Source organism: Phocoena phocoena, chromosome 1 (assembly GCF_963924675.1).
Source record: "Phocoena phocoena chromosome 1, mPhoPho1.1, whole genome shotgun sequence".
Lineage (NCBI taxonomy): Eukaryota > Metazoa > Chordata > Mammalia > Artiodactyla > Phocoenidae > Phocoena > Phocoena phocoena.
The window spans coordinates 118,044,929-118,066,229 of record NC_089219.1 but is presented as its reverse complement, the minus strand read 5'-3'; the positions used below and the strand labels follow the sequence as shown (position 1 = coordinate 118,066,229).

Sequence of the window (21,301 nt, the reverse complement as noted above, 5' to 3'; positions counted from 1 at the left end):
CAGAAAGAGAAAAACAAATACTGTATGCTAACACATATATATGGAATCTAAAAAAAAAAAATGGTTCTGATGAACCTAGGGGCAGGACAGGAATAAAGACACAGACATAGAGAATGGACCTGAGGACACGGGGAGGGGGAAGGGTAAGCTGGGATGAAGTGAGAGAGTGGCACTGACATATACACACTACCTAATGTAAAAGAGATAGCTAGTGGGAAGCAGCCGCATAGCACAGGGAGATCAGCTCGGTGCTTTGTGACCACCTAGAGGGGTGGGATGGGGCAGGGGAGGGAGATGCAAGCCGGAGGGGATATGGGGTATATGTATATATATAGCTGATTCATTTTGTTATACAGCAGAAACTAACACAACATTGTAAAGTAATTATACTCCAATAAAAATGTTAAAAAAAAAAAGATGACAGAATTATCTGACAAGGACTTTAAAGTGGTCTTCATTAAAATGCTTCAACAAACAATTATGAATATGCTTGAAACAAATGAAAAAACAAAGTCTCAGCAAAGAAATAAAAGATTTAATTGCAACACCCAGGCTACACCCATATTAATTGAATTAAATTTGCTGAGCGTTCGCAGCCAGCAACAATTTTTTTTAACTCCCCCAAGATTCCAAAGAGCAGCCAAGTTTGAGAACTAGTGCTCCAACTCATGGTTCTCAAACAAAGGTATCTATCAGAATCACCTGGAAAACATGATCAAGGCACAGAGATCCAAGCCCTATGCTACTTCAAGCCTGGGCCTCTATATTTTCATCAGTTTCCACATGATTCTAATAGACACCAAAGTTTGAGAACAGATGCCTTAACTAATCAAAGAAATTTGCAGGTGATTCCTCTCACTTGAGGATGCTGCAAAATTCTTGACCTGAAGGAGGAAAGAGCAGCATTTAAGTGACCTTGAAGCAAGAGGTAGTTTCAATCATACTTTAAAAAAAAAAAAAAAGAAAGAAAGAAAGAAGTTTCAGCGCTTCCCTGGTGGCACAGTGGTTGAGAGTCTGCCTGCCGATGCAGGGGACACGGGTTCGTGCCCCGGTCCGGGAGGATCCCGCATGCCGCGGAGCGGCTGGGCCCGTGAGCCATGGCCGCTGAGCCTGCGCGTCCGGAGCCTGTGCTCCGCAACGGGAGAGGCCACAACAGTGAGAGGCCCGCGTACCGTAAAAAAAAAAAAAAAAAAAGTTTCAATCATACTTTGGATATGGGTGCCCAGGATACAGTGTGTTTAACCTGAGCTGCCAAATTTAAGAGAAAACAATCCACACATATTGAGGACCAGTTTGAAAATGTAGTTACAGTACAGGTTAAATCCGTTTATGGGAAATAGCATGGGAGCGAAATAATATGTTAGCTGTCACTTGGCCCATGGGAGACATTAATCTTCTTCTTGGCAGAAAAATAAAACGCTTCCACATGAGTTCCTCTTCCCATCCAAAGAGACCAAAACAAAAAGGGAAGAGTTTATAATCAAGATAGAAAAAAAGGACACAACCAAGGAGCTTTTCCATTGTGCACTGTGGGCTAAGATTTCCAACCAAAAGGCAACATCTCCTGGGCTGGAAGTTTTTTGGCATTTATACTTTCCTAGAGGGACCCTGGAGGCTCCAAGTGGAGTGGAGAGAACCAGTCCTCAGAAACGGAGCTGAGAAATGCAAGGAAGAGGGCATGGAAGTTGACAGGAGGAAGAGGTGTGGTAAGGGTGGGTGGATCACCACCACTAGACAGGAAGTGCACGGGCAGGAGCCCAGCAAAGAATAACTCTCCCCAGGAAGGAAGGGCCTCCCAAAGCCCTTCTCCTGCCTGTCTCGGCTTTTCCACTTACTCATTGATGCCTCAGTTTCATATCTGGAGACCATCAACATGACCCACCAGAGAGGCCCACCAAAGGTGGCCTGTTGCCCACTGGCACACAGCAGCTGACCAGTCCCTTGGTCACAGGCTTAACCTCAATGGGAGGAGCTGAGACCACCACCTTTAATAGTCCATTCGCCCATTCAATCCAACCTAGAAAGATGGTCTCAGTTTCCTCATTGTAAGCAAAAACACCTACCCTCAGGGGGCCACTGTAAAGATTAAATTAGTTTGCATATGTAAAATTCTGAGAACCATGCGTTGAAAGTGGTGAGTACTGGATAAACATTAGTTCTTGGTATCTTGAAGCACATTCAGCACAGAAGTTAATAGTGCCAGACTGCTAGGGTTTGACTCAGGGATCTATCCATTACTAAATGTGGGCTGTGAGCAAGTTACTCTGCCTGTCTATGCCTCGGCTTCCCCATCAGTAAAACTCAAACGATGAGAGTACCTTAACTCGTAGGGCTGTTGGGGAAGATTAATCATTTCCTAGAAAGAGCTTGGCACAGCGCCTAGAACATAGTAAGTGCTTTGTAAATGATAGTGATTATTATGTTAGCTTTCTACGATGTGAACAGCATGAGGCAGGTATGTGGGGAGTCCTCTTCATCCTTGAGGAGCTTATAGCCTAGATCAACGGATAAGAAATGCACAAACAGAACCAGCAAGGAGGAGCAGCACAGGATAGGGGACATGCGATGATTCTGCAAGCACGCAAACAGTGTTTCTAACATGATTCCACACAGGTTAATGGAGTTCAGAACATTCTGAATACAGGGTGCATTGGGCAAGTGCCCTCTTCTTGGCTACCCCTTGGTAGGGAGTGCCAGGTCTCATTCACCTCTCAAGGCTGATCATTTCAACAGTTCTCCTGGAAAGCACTGCAGCTTCAAGAATAAACGGGGGTAGTAACCACTGTCCTCAGTTCTCATGGATGGAGCCATAAAAGTGTAAGACACACAAGTCTCGTTGAAGTGTTGCAGAAAACCAACTGGGTTACACGCGGTGGGTAGGGGACCAGGGGTTCTAAAGTGTTCCAACACTCTGGCCACAGAACTTGCTGGAAGTGCCATTTTAAGTAACTTTTAAAGCTAGCTGCTCCAGTGTTTGAAAGGAAATATGATGCTTAATATAAAAATTGCAAAGGGAATTGTAGGCATCACAAGGTATTAATTAATCCCATGATGCAAGATTCCTTCTGCTTACATTACCTCTGCTTAAAGATACATTTATCCAAGAAATTCAGAGAAAGGTAGTGAATACAGACAACATACAGTACTTAACAAGATTCTGTGATTTTTTAATCCGAACAAGGATTAAAAGACTGGAACAAATGTGATGGGGGCATGTACCAGAAGCTAGTTAACCCCTCCTTATTCCTTCCCAAGGAGGCTGACAGCTATTTTAAGTCCACAAAGTAGTCACGCTGTCTGATTTGCAACTTTGGGAATCAAGAATAACATGGCGGCTAGATGCTTTAAGCAGGCATGTAAAATGAAGATAATACACTACTAGGCCTCTGACTTATTAAAAAAACAGAGTGGGGGTTTCCCTGGCGGTTAAGAATCCACCTGTCAATATAGGGGACACGGATTTGATCCCTGGTCCGGGAAGATCCCACATGCCATGGAGCAACTAAGCCCATGCACCACAGCTACTAAGCCTGAGCTCTAGAGCCCACAAGCCACAACTACTGAGCCCACGTGCCACAACTACTGCAGTCTGCACACTCTAGTATCTGCGTGCCGCAACTACTGAGCCCACATGCTGCAACTACTAAAGCCCGCACACCTAGAGCCCGTGCTCCACAAGAGAAGCCACCGCAATGAGAAGCCCACGCACCGCAACGAAGAGTAGCCGCCGCTCACCGCAATTAGAGAAAGCCCACGCGCAGCAACGAAGACCCAACGCAGCCAAAAAATAAATATATAAAAATTTTTTAAAAAGAGTGTATGATCATTCCTAGATCAAAATCATGCACAGATGAAATTTAAATCGCAATCTGCAGGACTAAACAACAACAGTAATAAAAATAACGGCCCACTCTGTGCCAGGCACTATGCTAGGAGTTTGCGTGCATAACTCATTTGCACTAACCCTATGAGGTATGTGATACCTGTATCCTCTTTTTACAGATGAGGATCCTAAAGGAGAGATGTTAAGTAACTCACACAAGTTCACACGGCAAGTGAGGGACAGAGCCAAGATTTTAACCCAAACGCAATTCGGCTCCTGAACCCATTTATGCTATGCTGTCAACCAGATTCATGTCATAAAAACGATAAAATAGAAAATTAGAGGAAATAAAGAATTGGGGGTAAAGGGTATTAGTTCATTAATAAGAACACAACAGGTTGAAAATATTTTTTTTTTTTTTTTTTCGGTACGTGGGCCTCTCACAGTTGTGGCCTCTCCCGCTGCGGAGCACAGGCTCCGGACGCGCAGGCTCAGCGGCCATGGCTCACAGGTCCAGCCGCTCCGCAGCATGTGGGATATTCCCGGACCGGGGCACGAACCTGTGTCCCCTGCATCAGCAGGCGGACTTTCAACCACTGTGCCACCAGGAAGCCCGAAAATATTTTTTTTTACTAATGACAATTATCTACTCCTAAAATTGGCCATGTGTTCTATAATCAAAGATTCTAATTCCACTGCATATCCATCACTGGAATTCCATTTAATTCAGGAAAAATGCTTACCTGGCATTTCCTTTGGAAGGCAGTGGCACTCTGTGAGGTGAAGGGTGATGGGGATACCTCCTGGGATCAGAGACTAGTCTCACTAGGGACTGAGAGGTACAGGCCTGAAACAAGAGAAAAAGCTGGCAGGAGACTAGAGCCAGCTGAGGCATCGCCCACTCTTGGGTGATACAGGAAGGTCCTGGCAGTCCTTGTGGGGAGCATCTTAGAAATTATATTCATTGATTCAAAATACATTTTCTATATGCAAAACACTGCAGTCAGCACTGCAGAAGACACAAGTGGGCAGAGGGACAGGGACCCTAATGATGACAATGGGGGGATGAAAACCAGACAAGGGCAAGCAGCTGTAGTCCATAGCAGGGTCTGCTCAGTCCCTTCCACACAGAGGAGGGTCTGGTAACATCCACTTCACTGAGTGACAGTGGACTGGGCCTAAGAGATGGATGGGGAATCACAGGGAGGGTTGAGGGAAGGGTAAGTACCCCAGTTGGGTTGAAGCATAGGGTGATTAAAGGGAACTGTTCAAAACCAGAGAGCCCTGAATACCAGGCTAAGAATTTTTGGATCTAATATAGTAGGCTTATAAACTTTTAGTGTCTTTGAGTAGAAGGATATCATAATTATATTTCAGGATAATTAACAGAGCAGAAGTTTATAGGGTAAAGCGGAGGCCTCCAGAAGGTAACTGAAACAGTACGGTGAGAGGTGATAAGCATCTGAACCAGCCAGAGGTGAGACAAGGAGGAACAGGCAGGATGCATGGATGGACATCACTGTGAAAATTCAAGGACACACCTCATTTGAAGTGGGGGGACGGCGGGGGGGGGGGGAGCGGGTTTCTGGGAAAAGCCTGGCCACGATAGGTACTCAATCAACAGCCAATGAGTCCACTGCTCCAAAGTGTCAAGCTTGGTGTCTGAGAAGATGCTGGGGTCATTTAAAGAAGTACGAAGTCATCAGAGAGATTTGAATTCAACCTTGTTGAGCAATGGGGTGAGCAACATGTTCACTGGGGTAGAGATAGCCAGCAGGAAGCTAGAAATAAAGATCTGGAGTCTGGACTAGAGTTAGAGATCTAGGAGCCAACATGCATAACGAGGCGGGAGGGGGAAGGATGAAACTGAGCACTTACCTTAGAGGTCAATGTGCCGCAAAGAAGAGAAGGTACAGACGGGGGGGGCTATGCATGGCCAATCGAGAGCCTGAAGAGAGCTGAGTGAGGCATCCCAAGAAAGACAATGATAGGCTGTTCAGGGAGAAAACTCAAAAAGAATGAGGACAGGGAAGGGTGACAGTAGAACAATCTCTACATGGCAGCCAGGACAGAGGTGGGAAGGACACAGCCAGGGACTGAATGAATATTGAGAAACTGAAGAGAGTAGACCACTCTTTCATGAGGCTTAGCTGTAAAAGGAAGAGGACAACATGTTCATGAAGAAAAAGGTGGAGAGAAGAGAGTTTTCACATAGAGAAGGTCACAGCACACTCCTGGACAGAGGAGTGAGCCAGTAGGGGGAAAGATGGAACAATGCAAAGGTGGGGGTAGGGAGTGATGGGGTAATGAAAAAAGACTCAGGAGAGGCGGGCTAGCAGCAGAGGGACGGCAGATGAATCTCAAAAAGAAAGAGGGAAAAAGAAAAAAACTAATTGGACTTCATAATTTAAAACTTTTGTGTTTCAGAAGACGATACCAAGAAAGTCAAAAGACCACCCACAGAATAGGTGAAAACACTTGCAGAGCTATATAATGGATTTGAATACAGAATATTTAAAGAGCTCTTACAATTCAGTAATTTTTTTTAAAAAAGACAATCCAATTTAAAAATGGGCAAAAGATCTGAATAGACATTTCTCCAAAGATGTGAAAATGGCCAATAAACACATGAAAAGATGTTCTATATCATTATTCATCAGGGAAATGCAAATCAAAACCACAATGAGATACCACTCCATACCCACTAGGCTGGCTAGAATCAAAACGCCAGATTATAAGAAGTGTCGGTGAGGATGCAGAGAAATCAGAATCCTAACACACTGCTGGTGGAAAAGTAAAATGGTGCAGCCACATCGGAAAACAATCTGGCAGTCCCACAATGGTTAAACATAGTTACCGTGTGATCCAGCAATTTCACTCTTACCTGCCTGCCCCTGAGAAATTTAAGCATATATCACACAAAAATTTGTGCACAAAATGTTTGCAGCAGCATTATTAATAGCTAAAAAACAAACAACCTTAATGTCCATCGACTGATAAAAGGACAAACAAAATTTGGTATACCCATACAATGGAATATTATTCAGCCATAAAAAGGAATGGAGTCCTGATACATGCTACAATATGGATGAACCCTGAAACCATCATGCAAAGTGAAAGAAGCCAATCACAAAAACCCACATACACCATGGCTCCATTTATATGAAATGTCCAGAATAGGTAAATCTAGAGACAGAAAGTAGATTAGTAGTCGCTTAGGGCTGGGGTGGACGCGGGTGGGGGAGATGATAGTTAAAGGGTACAGTGATGAAAATGTTCTAAAGTTGACTGTGGTGATGATTGCACAACACTATGAATATATTAAAAACCACTTAATGGTATATTTTAAATTAGCAACTTCTATGGTATGTGAGTTATAGCTCAATAAAGCTATTAGGGAAGAGGGAGTGGAGGAAAGAAGGAAGTTCTTTTTCCAAAAACAGGAAGGAAGGAAGAAAGTAGCAGAGACCAAGTCTGCAGTGTAGGGCAGGAAAGTGGGAAAGACGGAAAGGGGGGTGGGCATGGCTCCAGGCTGCTGGGGGAGCAGGATAAGGGCAGCAGGAGGTCACTGAGGAGCTAAGGGAAGCCTCAAGGCAATGAGGTGAGAGGAAGCAGATAATGATGGTCAAAGAAAGCATTCTGAAGGTTTGAGTTCCGGAAATAGCAGCATTACGAGTAAGCGATAATAAACAATGAGTCTGATTAGGGTCTTGAACACGGATGATTGGCAAAGGTCAGCATGACGAGTGAGTATGAGATTCTGACCACTAAATGGACTGGGACATTCTGGGGCAAAGGAGACATGGCAAAATCATGAAATGTACAGATAAGGTAGAAATACATTTGCCCATCAAATTCCAAAACACCAGCTCCAGAGGAACACCCTGGAGCACCTGAGAGCAAATTAAGGGTGAATAAAAACAGGTATTATTTCTGAGAAGTGCTGTATCTTTGAGACTCATCATCCCGCAAAGATTCATCTGGTCCAGGCAGAAGATAACAATGGATATTAAAGCATCCAGACAAGTACCTAATAAGGTGAAATAACCTGCACTTCAATGATGACATCAGCGAATACGCCAGGGCCTCTATCTGAATCCCTACTTGTCCACAATCCTGGAAGACAGGACCCTTTGGGAGGTGGGCGGGGGAGGGGAGAGTGCACACCCAGAATATAGCAGAGCTGGTTCTGAGAGCTTTTTACCACACACCACAGGTTAGGTTTGAGTTAGAGTACCCCATTTATGGTGAACCAACATATGTAATGTCCTAATCTGGAAGCCCTCAAGACAGAGTGTTCAAGAGGCATCCGCAGGTAGCCTGCTGTGTGGGGTTATTGTAACCTCTAAAATCTACATCATGGAAACCATCAGCCAGTGAAGCCATTTAGCAAGGAGGGAGTAACGGCCAGAGAATTCAGTTCAGATTTGACCAAGGACTCCCAAATCCCCCAAATCACTCAGCAATAAGACAATATATTTACTGCTTTCAGACCTTCTACAATTGGAAATTTCTTCCACTTGATAAATAATTTGATGTTGCTGGCTATATATATATATGTACCTGATGTTGGGGGAGGGGGCTATACACAGAAGCACGAGACAAGGTACTCAAAGAACACTCGACATCGCTGGAGAAGCTATATGCAGAGGAGAAAGAACACAAAATTTTATGGTTGACCATGATCCAAGGATGGCTTTGGCAATATCTCTCATCCCACGTGCACTCCTGCACTGTGACCTTGACACTCCCCACCAAGAAGTGAAGAATACTTCTCCTCCCCTTGAATCTGAGCCAGCCTATGGCCCGATTTGACCAGGAGAATGCAGCAGAAGTGACTCTGTGTAACTTTGGAGGCCAGGCCTTCAGAGCTTCCACCTTCCCTGCTTAGAACACTCCCTCTTGAAAGCCAGCTGCCAGATCAAAGGGCCACCATGCTATAAGGAAGTGCAATCTACCCAATGCAGAGAACCTGCACACGGAGGACTACCAAAGCACAACCATGAGAGTGAAGCCTTCTAGGACCTTCCAGCCCAGCCCCAGCAGAATGAAGCCAAGTGAGTGATCCAGTCCACACCACATGCAACAGAAGAACAGCCCAGCCAAGCCCTGTCTGAACTCCTGACCCACGAATCAAGAGCAGATTAAACAGACATTGTTTTATGCCACTGAGTTTTGGGGTAGGCTGTTAAGCAGAACAGATAACTGAAACCACCTTGAAGCCAGGAAACTAGGGATGAGTTCTGGTTCTGTTCTCACCTAGCTATGTGACCCTGGGTCGACGACTTCCCCTCTGGGCCTCAACTTCCTCATCTGTAAAATGAGGAGGCTGTATGAGGTGAGCTCAGGTGCTTTCCAGTTCTGACAGGCTGTGCCACACATGCCCAGATCAGTGAATGGGCTACGCAACGAGAGTTACGAATACAGAGGGAGCTACTATTTCAGGATGAAGCTAAGGAACCATGGACGAGGAATCAAAAGCACTGGAGTGTGAGGCTTAAATGAGGCAGCACCTAGAACAATACATGGTCCATAGTAAGTGCTCACTAAGTATCAGCTATAATCATTATTCTTTCATCTTATCAGTTCTGTGACCCTGGACAAGTTAATCTCTCTGATCCCCAATGTTTTCATCTGAAAAACAGAGATAACACTAATGTCCCAATTTCCACATGAGGAAAATTTTGTGTGTGAAAGTCGCAGGCAAATCAAAAATCACCTACAAACGTAAGGCAGAACTATATTATTAATACTCTTATTCTCTGCACCACTGTCATGAGAAGTCTTCTTCTCACCCAGCAAGCAGAGACAGCCAGTTGACGGCACTGGCCACCAGGAAGGCATATTTGGAGAGGGAGAGGGAGAGACAAATACAAAGGAGCCACACAAGCTTTCAAGCCGAGAAGGATTTTACCGCCCACCCACCAGCAACGGTCAGTGAGCCAGGTGCCCTTTCTGACACGGAGGGCACTATCCCCTAAGAGCAGCTCCCAGACCAAGGTTTTATCTTGAAAGAGCCTAGCACTAAAAGTTTGAATAATTTCCTACATCAGAGTCAGAGAGGCCAACAACCTAAGGGTGCCCCACCAGTGAACCGTGAACCAGACCAACCGCACAGCATAGAGTGAACATTCCATAAAAAATATTAAATGAATAAGCATTGCATTTGAGAGTCTGAAGTCAAAGCTCCCAGGTTTAAATCCTGTCTCTGCCATACCCAGCTATGTGCGATAAAGCAGACAACACATCCTCATTTATAAGGTATAAGGAGACCTACCTCCGCGGAAGCAGTGAGAATTACATGAAGTACTGCCAGGTGGAAAACCTCTAGGATCCTACTTGATAGTTAAATGCACGGTGTGTTTTTTAAGTGCACAGAACCTCTGACACCCAGATGCCCTTCAACTCTGGCCATAACCTTTTCAATCTCCGCGGCACCCTGAAAATGAGCGGCATGCATCCAAAAAGTCATTCCATCCAGTGTTGATTCTGAAAAACTGCCAGCCCTTGGGAGTGAAAGACCTGGGCTCATTTTCCAGGAGTTTCTGACAAGGCAGCGCGCTAATACATTTACATTTTTACAGCCCGTGCTTTTCCAAAACAAGGAATGAGTGTGGTGTGGATTTAACCCTGAAAACCCAGTGATTGCGCAGTTCCACGGACACTGCTCGGGAGGGATGTGAAAACCAGCCAGATGAGGTGCTTGCCCAGGTGCTCATGAGACAGAAAAGCTTCTGCTTCCACCTCTACTCAGGTCTTAGCTGACATGATTTGAATGTACTGGTGTCCAGCATCGGTTACCAAGAGCTGGGAGTTAGGACCCAGTTCTCAAGGTCAGCCCTGTCCTTTCTTCCCTACCTCACCATTCTCAAAGCAGAACCCATGGTTCACCATGTCCCACATCTGCATTGGGAACACAGCTGGGACCAACTGTGGTTGTTCCCCTTCCTCTTATGGAGCACCACTGTGTGTGAATCCAGGCAAGTTACTATAGGAACTACACCACACAACCCCCAGACATTTGCTTAGAAAAGAAACTACATGTTGGGAAAGAGAGCGTAAGATCCAGCAAGCTGGAGGCAAGCCTGAAGCCACTGTTTCTCAAAGTCTGGTCCCAAACACCTGCATTAAATCACCTGGAATGCTCCTTAGAGGTGCACAGTCCTGGGCTCTCCCCAGAGGTGTCAGACTAGAATTGGAGGTGGCAAGAATCCGACTCTAACAACCTAGGTTATGAGTCCTAGCGAGGATCAAATGCAGAGACTGTGAGAAAAGAATTAAAAGGTTAAAAACACTTTAATTCTGATCTTTCTTCTTCTGTTCATTCTTGCAAAACAGAGCCCTGGTGAACCAAACAAGACAAAAGCCAATTTCCCAGTTTATGCGTGTCCAAGAAAATTAAATCATGACATGATGAAAACTCATACTTTAAAATTTAAAAACCTGCTCACCAAAGCAACAGGCCCGGACAAAAATTAACCCAAACATCCTATATTAGACCAACCAGCTCTATTCTGAGAGAAGCAAGATAAGATCTTGGCTACAGCCCCACTCTGGTCCCAGCCATACCCAGTAATTCAGCTCTGCATTCCACTGCAGGGTTTGATGTCTGGGGAAACAGGGGGTGCCCTCCCAGCTCTAGCAAATATGGCTGGTGGAAGGTTATTCAGGGAGAAAAAAAAAGGTAAGATTTAACAACTCACACATCTCCATGAGAAGGAAGAACAATCGAAAGTAACTGACCACATTGGACTCATATCAGACACTCAAAAAGATGTCTCAAGAACTGAAGCAAAGAGCTACCTGATGGAGTAACCCTTGCCTGAGATGCTAACACCCTGCCATCTACAAAGCCATTAAGGAGAAAAAGGGAATGAAGACTCTCTCCACATCGAAAGTACTACCTTTTCAAAACCAGAAGACACAACCTACATGGAGGGGTAGTATTTTCTGTCACTTACCAGTGACAGGCACACAGTAGGTGCTGAGCATCCCTGAGTCTTGGGGGGAGGGTGTCAAGCTGCATGAAGGAAGAGGAGAAACACTCTTCACCTGTGATAAGCAGCAGGAACCCCAGCTGTAATCTCAGAAACCAGAACTCCTCATTCTGGGAAGTGCCTCACGGTGGGGGGGGGGGGGGGCAGCCTTATTCACACCTCATGGTGCAGTACAGAGGCTTCCGCCCCGCCCCCTCTCCCAAGGATGGACCGGGGGCTTTGAGCTGAAAATTCCAGTCACCCCCGATAAATTCTTCAGCAGCGGTCCCCTACTAGCTGTTGAAACTTAACATTAAGCCACAAAACTAGTAACCGGGCAGCTTTCACCACACCTCCCCCCTTCAATGACTGGCACTTGCAAAGGAGTCGTGGCAAATAAGGCGTTTAGGAAGTGACTCTGACACCTGGCCGGGGTTACCTGGAATCTAAAAACAAAAACCACCCCTGTATTATTTTCTTCAATCAGGAAGCGGGTATTCCCCCTTTAAAAGACCTTCCTGAAAGCACCTCTCCCAAGGGATCCCAACAGGTAAATAACACCAAAGCTTCCCTAAACCGATTCTAAAGAACCACGTCCAGGCTGCGCTCACCCACTGGCTTCTCCTCCTCAGAAAAAGGGATCCGGGAAGTAACTCAATCAGTCCTGGACGGGTAAGGATGGGGGAGTCTGCAGGTGGGAGGAGGGGGGTGAAGCAATACCGCTCAAACTTTGCAGTTGCTCTTTAGCAGTTCTGGGCAGGAGCCCGCGGAATACTATACAGAGAAGGGGAGTCACCCTCCCTAACAGAAAGGCCCCCAAATCAGCCTAACCCACCAGCTCTGCGTCCGGGATGGCTGCGCATCCCGTCCGCTCACACATGCCCCTCCGGGGCAGTCCCCTCCCTGAGGCCCCCTCACCTTGGCCTCGAAGCAGATGCCGTGCTGGAAGGCGTCCTCGTTGTGCAAGGGGATCCGCAGGTCGTGCCCATCGTCCACAAGGTTGTACTTGGTTTTGCTGGGCATGGTGACCCGCGGTGGACCGGCTCCTCCAGAGGCGGCGGTGGCAGGAAGGGGCTGGAGAGACCCAGGAGAGGGGAGACGAGAGCTGGGGGCGACGGCGCGCGGAGGGGGCGCAAGCGGAGGGGCGCCCTGGCCGCGCGGCGGCCGTGGAAGCCGGGACTCGGAGCGACGCCGAGGGCCGGGCTGCAGCTGGCGGCGCGGATGCGGGCGACGCGAGCGGCGCTGTGGCCGCGCAATTCCTACCGGCGAGGAGGGTGGCGGGGGCGGCGGCGGGAGCTGGCGGCGCGACGACCGGGCTGGGGGAGGGGAGCAGTGGGCGCGCGGCCCGCGGCAGGACTGGGCGCGGCACTGGCCCGGGAGCAGTGGCGCGGACAGCCCGGGACAAGGAAGAAAAGGCGGCAGCGGCAGCGGAGCGGGGTGCCTGTCACGGAGACGCCGGATCAGCCGCGGGCGAGCGGCTCCTCCTGCGGGGTGGGCCCGGGCCGGCTCCTCCCGCGGGGCGTCCAGGCCCCGCCCGCCGCCGGGTCCGCCCCCGCGCTGCCCGCCGAGCAGGTGAAAGTCCCCGAGAGCGCCGCGCCCGGCCCTGCCCGCGTCCAGCGGCCAGACCCCGGGAACTTCGCCCTGGCCCTAGGCAGCCGGGGTCTCAGGAACCCGGGCTCAGTCCTATTTTTGTTTCTGGCAGTCAGAGTCTGAGCCAAGCTACTGATAGCAGCAGCGGCGCCTTGGATTTTCTGTTTTTGTTTTTTGTTTTGGGAGGGGGAGGGGCGTTGTTTATTGTTTTGTTTTTATGTTTTACCAGGAAGGCCCAAGTCCTGGCCCATATATATATATATATATATATGCAGATCTAAACTGAGAGTCCCCTTTTCTCTGGAGAATCAAGACTGCACCCAAATGGGAGAGTATCGCAAGTGCTTTGTGTTCGTCCCTTTGAGCAGTGATTTGTGACTTGCGTATTGGGGGGTTATGGAGATGCCTTTGGGGATGGTGTTAGTATTTAAAAGCCATCAGCCTTGTGGAAATGGAGTAGGCCAAAAAAGAGTACTAAGGCCAAAAGAATCCGTCACCTTTTTATTTTCTTGAACAACCTATAACCGGGTATGGACAAAATGAGCTTCCAAGTTATTTCTGTCTTATATTATTCTTCCTATCTTAGTAAGTGCTTGAGTTCAGTGTGCCTATTGTTAAAAGGAGGCCCATTCACTTTTCTCCTTTACATCAAGAGTTTTTTGCCAGGCAAAAATGTGCAAAGGAGGAGGCCAAAGGGGCAGTTACTGACCGATTATTTAGTATCTAGCAAACCCGATGGGTAGAGGTACATGATAACTATGATTTACATGGCTTAATGTTACCCCAGAGTCACCAAAAGCAACCAAACAGGCCGGTGCCAAGGCCAGCCCAACCTGAGATCACTGAGACCAGATGGTCAGCTCCTCTGTTGAATTCATCAACTTAAACCCACTTTTAATACCTTGTGGACAAATCCACCCAGGGCAACCTGAAACCTAAACGTCATTGACTGCTTGTTGTATAGTCAAGGTTTGGCGTCACCATAAAGCATCACAATGAAATTACTTGCAAAAGGCATGTCTTCCTATACCATTTCAATGATAAATTTATGTAACAGAATGCATTATTGCCATAATTATATTTCTGATTTTGTCCCATAGTGCTAACATACAATTGCCCTTTCCTATATATTGCCTACTCCCTATCTGCTGAAATTACTGCTCAAGATGTAGCATCTTCTGGGATATCTCCTTATATAATATCAAGCTGATGACTAAAATTAATCACATATATTATGGTGTATAGACTTTATTCATAAATATTAGTAAGAACCAAAAATAATTTGCACTGAGGAAATGCACCACTAACCTTTTCATAAATACAGGACTTGAAAGTCTAATCAGGCATGTTTGACTCTTTGAATGTCACCGTGGCTTTAATATGCATCATAATGCACTCTCTAAAACCTGGCACAGGAACTCAACAACTAAAAGGCAAGACCTTAAGTACTTCATTTACATCTCATATTCCCTCCTGAATTTAAAAAGTCTTCTGAACTCCAAATGGCCTTTTTTTCTAGATTAACTTGGGTCCCACTGGACTGCTACGTTTATCAGAATTTCATATCTAACTCTGTAACACTTTCTTTGTAGACCAGACACAAAAAGCTAAATCCCCAAAGATATTTCAGGATCTAGTATAGAGACTACTACATGGTAGACATCCAATAATTATTTATGGAATTGAATAATAATAATAGCTAATATTCATTGAGCTTTCTCTATGTGTCAGGCATTGTCCTTAGAGCCTTGCCTGTATTATCTCATGTATTATTCACAACAACCCTTAGGTAAGCCGCATTTTATGAAGAAACTGAGGCAGAGAGGGCTGCATAACTTGCCCAAGGTCACACACTTAAATTAGAAAGAAGCCAGAATTTGAATCCAATTCTTTGTCAAGAAGCGTTTCCATTGGCCTGGATTGTCATGAAAATCTTCTTTCTTATTGCAAACGATATGCATATCAAATGCAGGGTCCATGTTTTATTTAGGTGTATTTTGTTGCTAAGCTATATTTATTCCACTTCAGTTAGGTGAAATGTTCCCAGAAGAAGAGGACTGTCCTCTGCTTTGGCCTACACCTACTATAACGTCAGAGCCACACAGGCACAAAAACACCCTTCTTCCAGAAACAATGGGCATCCAAAGTAATTTCCTTTTTTTTAAGCAGTGATTTCAATCTTGTTTTTGCACCTTTAAATACAAGTGAATTTCACCCACAGCATTTCCAAATTTTTTTTAAGTTTTATTTCTTAAAGTGAATGATAGGTATGTGTATCACTTTCCATATCCGTCTGTATTTTAAACATTGCACAATACAATTTTAATATGAAGTACATTTAATTAAAATATAAATTGCTAAAGCATACAATACTTCCTATGTTAAATTTTATTAAAACTTTGTTTAAAAATGAATTGGAAAAAATCCTAACACAGAACTTTAGAACTGGAAACTACTCAGAGATCCTCTAATCCAGCTCCTTCATAAAACCAAAGGAATAGAAACCCAGAGAGGTTAAGTAATTTGCCTAATCATCACTATAGACTAGATCTCCTAACTCAGTAATCTTTTCATCACACGAATATGGGTTAAAAATAAATTACCAGTAACCTTTATTTGTAGCACACAGTTGGAACTGAGAAAATTAATTGGCTTTTGATCATAAAATACCTGCTTTTCTATGCTGAGCACTTCCTATGCATTGTCTCACTTGACCGTAAGAAGCAGGTACTATCAGTATCCACATTTTACAGATGAAGAAACTGAGGCTGGCAAGGGGAATAGCTTGTGTAGGTCATAGAGCGGTAAGTCCTAAGACTCCTTTCATGACTATAACCAACAAAGAATGAAGAGTATGTCAGCTTGCTCAGTACTGCTCAGATACACACACAGAACTCACAAAATCTTTATATAAATAATAGTATTAAATATTAACAACATGTAATGATTTCTTTCCATTAGCTAACAGTTAACTCCAAAAAGCTCCAATTATTTTTTCATGGCACCATTTTTACCTGACACTCTTTCCCCAGGCATATAGATTTAGAAATCATTAGCCCATTTTAACAGGTGGCAGTAAAGATGTTAAATGATTTCTCTGCCACCCCCCCAAACATCCTCTATCACTAATAGTCTCTGATCCAAGTTTGGCTTATTATGATCTTTTCTTATGTAAGCAAAAATTTAGGATGTTTGCCCCATAAAAAAGATTATTCTTAAAGGTATCCCATATTCTGATGCTGGCCTACATCTTTTTCCCCTTAATTGAAACTGACTCCCCCACTTAACCCCCTTTATAAGGGCAAGCCGCATTTCCTATTGAGTCACTTATTTCTGTTTTAAAGGTAAATCTTTCTACAAAATTATGCAAGTTATATTTTTATAAATGGAATACTTTTTCTAATCAACTCCCAGACAGGTATAACTTTTGGGTTCCAAGCTTTCCTCAACAGCTCACTAGTGCGGGCAAAATTAGAGGAACAGGGAACGCATGTTGAGTGGGAAGAAGTGGCAGGAGATCCCTCCCTCCGTAGCACTTTCCTCACACACCCCAGGACCAGAAAGGCATGAAACAAACAGATCGAAGGGTATGGCTATTTTCAGAGGGCCTGCAGACTGCTTAACAGCCTTCTTCCTCTTGGAACACTTGTGGAGAATTAAGAGATCTAGAGAAAGGAACAAGATCTGAAGAATTTTGAGTTGAAGAAAGAAGGCTGGGTTTCCCTTTTTCTTATACATTCTACTAAGAATCTCTCTCGGATGGTGTAGCCATTCCCTGCTTCTAATTCAAAAGATTCTTTTTCAAGTTAAAGTTAATAGCTGGGCTTCTTAGCCCTGCTTAATATTTCAGGTGAGAAATATTTATTGATTTGACAGCTTTTGGTCAAAAAGCCTTTCCATCAAAGGCAATAAAATAATATTTAACAAATATTCCTGCTATAATAGTTTCCCAGGGGTAGCAAGGGTTATAAGAGAGGTATATACACCTTTAATGCAACAGACACTTTTAAGTGCAGAAGGTAATCTAAGTATGATCAAAGTAAAAAGTGAGAGGCACCATTTCTAAGTGTCATGGGAGGAAAGGGAAGGAGAAAACTCACTGGGGCCAGCATGGTCAGGAAAGACTTCAAGAAAGAGGTGAAGGGCTTCCCTGGTGGTGCAGTGGTTGAGAGTCCGCCTGCCGATGCAGGGGACACAGGCTCGTGCCCCGGTCCGGGAAGATCCCACATGCCACGGAGCGGCTAGGCCCTTGAGCCATGGCCGCTGAGCCTGCACGTCCAGATCCTGTGCTCCACAACGGGAGAGACCACAACAGTGAGAGACCCACGTACCGTAAAAAAAATAAATAAAAAGAAAAAGAAAGAAAGAAAGAGGTGAGGCTAATTATTAGAAAAATGCAGATCAATGAGGTACCACCTCACACCGGTCAGAATGGCCATCATTAAAAAGTCTACCAGGGGCTTCCCACGTGGCGCAGTGGTTGAGAGTCCGCCTGCCGATGCAGGGGACATGGGTTCGTGCCCCGGTCCGGGAAGATCCCACATGCCGCGGAGCGGCTGGGCCCGTGGGCCATGGCCGCTGGGCCTGTGCGTCCGGAGCCTGTGCTCCGCAATGGGAGAGGCCACGACAGTGAGAGGCCCGCGTACCGCAAAAAAAAAAAAAAAAAAAAAAAAAATTAAAATTAAAGTAATGTATATTTAAAAAAAAAAAAAAAAAAAGTCTACCAGGGTAGACGCCTGTCAAGCCCAGGCAGAGTCCCTGGTGCACTGGGTGGCGCAGGTGGCACAGATGGCCTGGCTCTGACCCAGAGGACACCAGGCCACCCTGTGCATCTCAGGCCACTGCCCTGCCCCTCCAGCAGCTCCGGGTTCCCATTGCTGCACACCAGCTGGGCGGTTCCAGGGATTTCAATGTCCATGTCTTTGGGGGACCATTACTTCACCTGACACATGCTTGTGGGATCTTGGTTCCCAGGCCGGAAGTTGGGCTCAAGCTCCTGTGGTGGGAGCTCCAAGTCCAAACCATTGGACTAACAGAGAACCTCAGACCGCAGGGAATATCAATCAGACTGAGGCCTCCCGGAGGTCATCTCAGCACCGAGACCCAGCTCTATCCAGCTGCCTGCAAACTCCATTGCTGGACGTCTCGGGCCAAACAGCCAGTAAGACACCACCCATCAAAACAAAAAATTAAATGACAAAATAATACGTTACAGACGAAGGAGCAAGGTAAAACACCTACAAGACCAAATAAATGAAGACGAAATACGCAACCTACCTGAAAAAGAATTCAGAGTAATGATAGTAAAGATGATCCAAAATCTCCGAAACAGAATGGAGAAAATACATGAAACATTTAACAAGGGTCTAGAAGAACTAAAGAGCAGACAGTGATGAACAACACAATAACTAAAATTAAAACTACTCTAGAAGGAATCAATGACAGAATAACTGAGGCAGAAGAATGGATACGTGAGCTGGAAGATAAAATGTGGAAATAACTGCCAAGGAGCAGAATAACGAAAAAAGAATGAAAAGAACTGAGGACAGTCTCAGAGACCTCTGGGACAGCATTAAATGCACCAACATTCAAATTATAGGGGTCCCAGAAGAAGAAGAGAAAAAGAAAGGGTCTGAGAAAATATTTGAAGAGATTATAGTCAAAAACTTCCCTAACATGGGAAAGGAAATAGTCAATCAAGTCCAGGAAGCACAGAGGGTACCATACAGGATAAAGCCAAAGAGAAACATGCTGAGACACATATTAATCAAACTATCAAAAATTAAATGGAAAGAAAACATATTAAAAGCAGCAAGGGAAAAGCAACAAATAACACACAAGGGAATCCCCATAAGGTTAAGAGCTGATCTTTCAGCAGAAACTCTGCAAGCCAGAAGGGACTGGCAGGACATATTTAAAGTGATGAAAGGGAAAAACCTACAAACAAGATTACTCTACCAAGCAAGGATCTCATTCAGATTCGATGGGGTAAATAAGACCTTCACAGATAAGCAAAAGTTAAGAGAATTCAGCACCACCAAACCAGCTTTACAACAAACGCTAAAGGAACTTCTCTAGGCAGGAAACACAAGAGAAGGAAAAGACCTACAAAAACAAACACAAAAGAATTAAGAAAATGGTAATACGAACAAACACATTGATAATTACCTTAAATATAAATGGATTAAATGCTCCAACCAAAACTTACAGACTGGCTGAATGGATACAAAAACAAGACCTGTACAAAATAAGACCCGTACAAACTAAGACCTGTACAAAATAAGATACAAAAATAAGATCCGTCTCTTGCTGTCTACAAGAGGCCCACTTCAGACCTAGGGACACATACAGACTGAAAGTGAGAGGATGGAAAAAGATATTCCATGCAAATGGAAATCAAAAGAAAGCTGGAGTAGCAATTCTCATATCAGACAAAATAGATTTTAAAATAAAGACTATTACAAGAGAAAAAGAAGGACACTGCATAATGATCAAGGGATCAATCCAAGAAAAACATATGACAATCGTAAATATTTATGCACCCAACATAGGAGCACCTCAATACATAAGCCAAATGCTAGAAGCCATAAAAGGGGAAATTGACAATAACACAATAATAATAGGGAACTTTAACACCCCATTTTCACCAATGGACAGATCATCCAAAATGAAAATACAGAAACACAAGTTTTAAAGGACACATGAAACAAGATGGACTTAATTGATATTTGTAGGACATTCCATCCAAAACAACAGAATACACTTTCTTCTCAAGTGCTCATGGAACATTCTCCAGGATAGACCATATCTTGGGTCACAAATCAAGCCTTGGTAAATTTAAGAAAATTGAAATTGTATCAAGTATCTTTCCCGACCACAACACTATGAGACTAGATATCAATTACAGGAGTAAAACTATAGAAAATACAAACACATGGAGGCTAAACAATACACTACTAAATGACCAAGAGATCACTGCAGAAATCAAAGAGGAAATTTAAAAATACCTAGAAACAAATGACAGTAAAAACACGACAGGGGTCTTCCCTGGTGACGCAGTGGTTAAGAATCCACCTGCCAATGCAGGGGACATAGGTTCGAGCCCTGATCCAGGATGATCCCACAGGCCACGGAGCAACGGAGCCCGTGCACCACAACTACTGACTCTGCTCGCTAGGGCCTGCGAGCCACAACTACTGAAGCCTGTGTGCCTAAAGCCCATGCTCTGCAACAAGAGAAGCCACCACAATGAGAAGCCCATGCACCGCAACGACAGTAGCCCCCGCTCACCACAACTAGAGAAAGCCTGTGCGCAGCAAAAAAGATCCAACACAGCCAAAAATAAATAAATAAAATAACTTAAAAAAAAAAAAAAGAAAACATGATGACCCAAAACCTATGGGATGCATCAAAAGCCGTTCTGAGGGCTTCCCTGGTGGCGCAGTGGTTGAGAGTCTGCCTGCCAATGTAGGGGACACGGTTTCGTGCCCCAGTCTGGGAAGATCCCATATGCCGCCGAGCGGCTAGGCCTGTGAGCCATGGCCGCTGAGCCTGCATGTCCGGAGCCTGTGCTCCGCAACGGGAGAGGCCACAACAGTGAGAGGCCTGCGTACCGCAAAAAAAAAAAAAAAAAGCAGTTCTGAGACGGAAGTTTATAGCGATAGAGTCCTACCTCAAGAAACAAGAAAAATCTCAAATAAACACCCTAACCTTACACCTAAAGCAATTAGAGAAAGAAGAACAACAAAAAAAACAAAACCCAAAAGTTAGCAGAAGGAAAGAAATCATAAAGATCAGATCAGAAATAAATGAAAAAGAAATGAAGGAAACAATAGCAAAGATCAATAACACTAAAAGCTGGCTGTTTGAGAAGATAAAAAAAATTGATAAACCGTTAGCCAGACTCATCAAG

The 21,301-nt window shown here is 44.9% G+C and overlaps 1 protein-coding gene across 4 annotated transcripts in view; it reads right to left on the bottom strand.

The window, feature by feature from the left end:
- The window catches only part of LOC136128358 (carboxyl-terminal PDZ ligand of neuronal nitric oxide synthase protein), a 312,580-nt gene extending 299,638 nt beyond the window's left edge, over nt 1-12,942 (bottom strand). For 3 of the 4 annotated variants that reach the window (XM_065884175.1, XM_065884191.1, XM_065884197.1), the window contains exon 1: nt 12,718-12,822. In XM_065884175.1, the coding sequence (XP_065740247.1) occupies nt 12,718-12,822 (105 nt within the window). Of the gene's footprint in view, nt 1-12,717 lie in introns of all 4 variants that reach the window. The other variant, XM_065884183.1, reaches the window with a different exon arrangement.
- Between the last annotated feature and the right edge of the window lie 8,359 nt (nt 12,943-21,301).